Source organism: Sinocyclocheilus anshuiensis, unplaced genomic scaffold, assembly GCF_001515605.1.
Source record: "Sinocyclocheilus anshuiensis isolate Anshui unplaced genomic scaffold, SAMN03320099.WGS_v1.1 scaffold1768, whole genome shotgun sequence".
In the NCBI taxonomy this organism is placed as follows: domain Eukaryota; kingdom Metazoa; phylum Chordata; class Actinopteri; order Cypriniformes; family Cyprinidae; genus Sinocyclocheilus; species Sinocyclocheilus anshuiensis.
Genome location: NW_015555806.1, coordinates 27,281 through 32,154, shown reverse-complemented (window position 1 = coordinate 32,154; position 4,874 = coordinate 27,281). Strand labels below are relative to the sequence as shown.

General features: G+C 36.6%; 1 protein-coding gene across 1 annotated transcript in view; it reads right to left on the bottom strand.

Moving 5' to 3' along the window:
* The window catches only part of LOC107674998 (coiled-coil domain-containing protein 18-like), a 32,503-nt gene that overhangs the window by 10,576 nt on the left and 17,053 nt on the right, over nucleotides 1–4,874 (bottom strand). The window contains exons 8-9 of the mRNA XM_016469176.1: nucleotides 1,051–1,160; nucleotides 729–897 (exon numbers count right to left, since the gene is read on the bottom strand). Coding sequence (XP_016324662.1) covers nucleotides 729–897; nucleotides 1,051–1,160 — 279 coding nt within the window. The remainder of the gene's footprint in view (nucleotides 1–728; nucleotides 898–1,050; nucleotides 1,161–4,874) is intronic.

Here is a 4,874-nt window from a genome sequence, read left to right as displayed (position 1 = left end):
GATAAACTTCACATTTCAGCCTTTAAACCATTTTTTAAGAAAATGGATGACAAAGTATGAACTATTACATTAATTTAAACAATTACCAAGCAATTATTATATTAATTAAATAACAAATATATTTTACTCTCTTAATAAAATGGGTTAATTTTCACATTAGTCTGAACAAAATCAGCAGACGTGCTTATTGAAAATGCAAATTCATCTGAGAGGCAGGTGGTGCTTTCAGAACGGCAGAAGTATAGCAGTTTCCCCGGTACCCGCAGTACACAAAGCAGCGCTGCACCTGACTTTAAAACGTGTAGCAATTATATTTATTCAATGAAATCAAAGCCTTTTAAAGTTTATTTGTCACATTAAGCCATATCGCAATTCTTGTCTTTCTGTCCTCAAATTTTAGACCTCTTGAAATCATTAGTGCTGTGTTCAAAATATCGATACGACGATGTATCGTCACAGATTTGACGATACGAGTATCGATACAGCTGGCCCTGTATCGATATTGTAAAAAATAAAACAAAGATGCAGTGTGTGTCAGTCTGCTTGAGTACCGCACATATTTTTATTTTTTTTATTTTTTTACATTGCAATTACTGGACATATTTATTGTCAACTTGAAATATATGTGGCAGACAGCTGAAATAAAGGTCAATATATGCCCAATCATCTAGATGTGTCATCTTGTTAAATATGTACTCAATATTACAATACAGTTCATATTTACTCACATTGTGTTCAGTCTGAAGCAGTTTTTCAGTTGTTTCTTGGTTTTGTTTTTCTTTTGTTTCTAAAGCCTCTCTCAGACTGTCAATAATTTCCAGTTTCTCTGAGGTTCTGGCAAGCGTGTGCTCCTTTCCCATGAGCAAGGACTCCAGACCCTCCTGTGTGCTGCTCAGTCTGATTCAACAGATATGTTAATTAATTATTTTTTTTTTCTGCTATAAACACAGCACAGTGTATAAATGAGATTACCATGGCTACAAAACAGACAAGAATCTGAGTTGGAATGTTTCTGCAATTAGGCTCCAGGACCTAATTTTAAATAATTACCCTTTGAGTTGTTTGTTCAGGCTGGCAATGAGTAGCTGATGCTTTTCTGTGTCTCTTATCTGCTGACTGCGAAGGTTGGCGACCTGTGCCTGCAGGCGCTCAGATTCATTCTGATGGATAGGAAGATGACAGATCATAACAACAATTCAAGCAAAATAGCAAAAATCCACCACACGGCCCAACTGTGTGTCATGTCGTTATAGATAAATGTGTGCTTAACCTAGGGCTGCATGATGATGACAAAAATCAGAATTGCTGATTATTGCCCTCAAATACTGTAAGAATACCAACTAATACACATCAAAATCAAGCTGGAAACTAGTTTGCTGTCATTTTATGCATCAATACATTAAGGGTGTTTTCACACTCAAATCCTCTTTAAAAGAACCAAACTCAGAACCTTTGACATGGTCCAAGAGTTGTACCAAATGAAAAAGTGCCCAGTTCTTTTTACATTTACACTGTCCTTGCCCCTGAAAAAAAAAGAATCAGATCCTGTCTTGGTCAACTTAAAGGGGCTATATGTAGAGTTAGTGATACCTTAGCGGTACCTGTGGCTGTTAAATGAATTGCAGCCAGCAACTTGTTCTTCATGCTCAAACTTGTGCACAAAATGTGTTCACGCATATGTATTCTCTCTTCTCAATAACAAAACAAACACAATAAAAATGACAGCGGTGAGAAAGAAGCAGTTATAAAACATCTGATCAAAGCGATGTGTATATGTTTGCACAAGCTCTGGTATCATGTCAACAGATTACACTGTTATGATAGTTGGATTGTAAGTATATATGAGGCTATAGACTATATAGATCTGGCTATGTGAGACTATTAACCCATTTTCTTTGCATGTCACATTGACATTATAGTACAGAGTAGCTCTTTTGGCATTACCCTGAACACTGCATAAGCATTCATTTCATGTCATTGAATAGAAGAGAGACTCTCGGGAATGTGCGTAAACATCACATGCTTTTGATTTTCCCAGCTAAATGTCCCAAGTCCTTCAAAAATATAAATCTGCCTACAGGCTTTCAGACAACCTAAAATGTCAGGAAAGGTCTTGTATTTAAGTTTTGTTACATCGGCAATACAAAAAGTGATAGACACATGAACATTCTTACACATAGCCCCTTTAAATAATGATGTTTTAGACCTATTTGTTTTCATACTGTTGCATTTTGGACCTTGTCCAATTCAATGGTTAATGGCTGATCTTATATCCTCCAAAATGTGACCCAATTCACCTCCATTGTAAGGGTATTACTCTAACCCAGATTTTTTTTATTTTTTTAAACATTATTATTACAGTGCATGCATAATTATTATGCAAGTTGACATTCTGGCCATATTTTTTTTCCCTAAGTACAATTTACCAATTCCAAACCACATCAAATTTAATAACTACTGTTTTGTATTTAATCATATATAAGTGATGTGTAATTGTTAACAACGGCTGGGAGTGAAAAATGCCTTATACACAGGTGTGCATAATAATTAAGCAGGTTTCCATTTATGGGTAAAATGCGCCAAACAAAAAAGATTTAACTCACACTACAAAGTCAAAAATTATTAAATGCCCATGAGAAATATTCAAAACTAATGCAATACAGAAATTGCAAAATGAAAGGGGTCGTATGATGCTGCTAAAAAGAACAGTATTTTGTGTATTTGGTGTAATGAAATGTGTTTATGCGGTTTAAGGTTAAAAAAACACATTATTTTCCACATACTATACATTATTGTTTCTCCTCTATGCCCCGCCTTTCTGAAACACGTCGATTTTTACAAAGCTCATCGGTCTGAAAAAGCGAGGTGTGCTGTGATTGGCCAGCTATCCAGTGCGTTGTGATTGACGGAATACCTCAAGCGTGTGACGGAAATGTTACGCCCCTTCCAAAGAGAAAGGAAAAATTGAAATCGCATCATATGACCCCCTTTAAATCATGACCACTAGTCAATCAAATGCTCACTTTAATTATTCCAGCTGCTGTTTACCTCCGACCATGCTCCAACACTCATTCCTGTGGTTTTTAAATTTTGAAAGACTTAATTAGCTGAATCAGGTGCGTTTGAGGTTGAAGCTAAATTCTGCAAGGCCCTCCAGGAACGGAGTTTGGTGCTTCTGTCTTAGCACAATAAAAAAAAATTCAAATTATGAATAAATTGTATGCTGAAAGTGTCAGCTCACTGACTCAGTCCTGCACTCTCACAAAAACTCCTAAAAATGGGATACATGCACTGCAACAATAATCTTTTGATGCAACTGGAGTACACGTCAATATCGTGCTATAGTATAATCAGGGATACACATAAGTTTCTCGGTCTGGTTCTCATCAGCGTACCTGAAGATTTGGTTTGGTGATCACCCTGAGCATAGTGTGACCTACTATAAAAAATCAATTAATAATAGCATTATTGCACTTTATTTATTTATTTCATTTTTTTAAATAAAAAAATAATAAAGTGTGATAATACCATTATATTTTAAAATAGAAAGTGAGTATTAAAATAAAAGTACAATTATTTTATAGTACACTGGAAAATACAATGTATTCACATTTTCAGTTCCTTTTATTTCTTTACTTTAAATATAAATTTTCATCATCTTCAAACCTAAACTCAACAAGCTTTTATTTTGACGGGTTGCTGGCAAGTATAGTATAGTATAGTATATATTTATTTAATGCCATGTCAGCATCAAAGGCTATTTTCATGGCAAAAACAATAAAAAAAATACAAGTATAATAAATACAATAAAATCCAGCAAACAAACAAACACAAGTTATATCACACAAGATTTTTAAATTAACATGTGACTTTTCCTGGCAAAATTGTACTAAATAACTCTTTAAATGAGTTCACTTCATAAAAGAGTTTTCTCTGTACATTAAAAGCTGTACAGTCCAATAAAGTATGTTTGCTGGCAAGTAAGTATATGCTCTGCTGATTTTAGCGCTGTCAAGTGAAGCAATAAGGCTTTTTGCTCTGAAATGGGCAGTGCATAGCCTAGATTTATGCTTTCAGTTTGAATGTAAATCTTATACAGTTAATGCACAACATGGTGATCTGTCAACCATTTCGGTATGCAAAGGAGCACTCTGAACTTATTTACCCAGTGCATTACTAATCACTTATGTGCATCCCTGGCAATAATGGTTTCTTTTTACAATTGCATAGTCCTGGCAGCCATATATGTAATCACAATTATATTTTTTGACTACTTATGCAGCCCTAGCTTAACTCAAACGGTTAAAAACCACTGTTGACACACCCTGTGTGAACTGCACTCTTATTTATAGTGTGAAGAGGACAGTGTTAAAACAGTAGAAACTAGAGCCTGACCGATATGGGTTTTTTGGGGCCGATACCGATATTAGGGAGTTAAAAAAGGCAGACACAATAATAATAATTCCGATAAATACAATATAAATTCACGTCTTGTGCACTTTAATGCCCTTTGAATGTAACGTGTACGTTCCCTTGGAACTGGAATCATGGCGGAATTTCATGTGAAGTCCACTTCGCAGGGCACTTACGGTCGAATAAGACAACGCTTGAATGCTGCTGCCTGAACAAGAGACCAAGTGTTGACTGGTGTCACTATCTCGCGAACGTGCCGGCGGATCTCCACCAAATTCGGGGGGTCCCTTCAGCTCGAGGAGCCCTCTCGAACGCCACCCTCCGCGCGTCGGTAGCCGCCCCGGGATTGCTTGATCGGTCAGCGCCGGACCGCGAATTTAACCACCCATAACTCCCGAACCCTGGGGGCTATCGACGCGGGGGTGGTCTCATTCGAAAGCGGGCCTCTAGACGTACACACT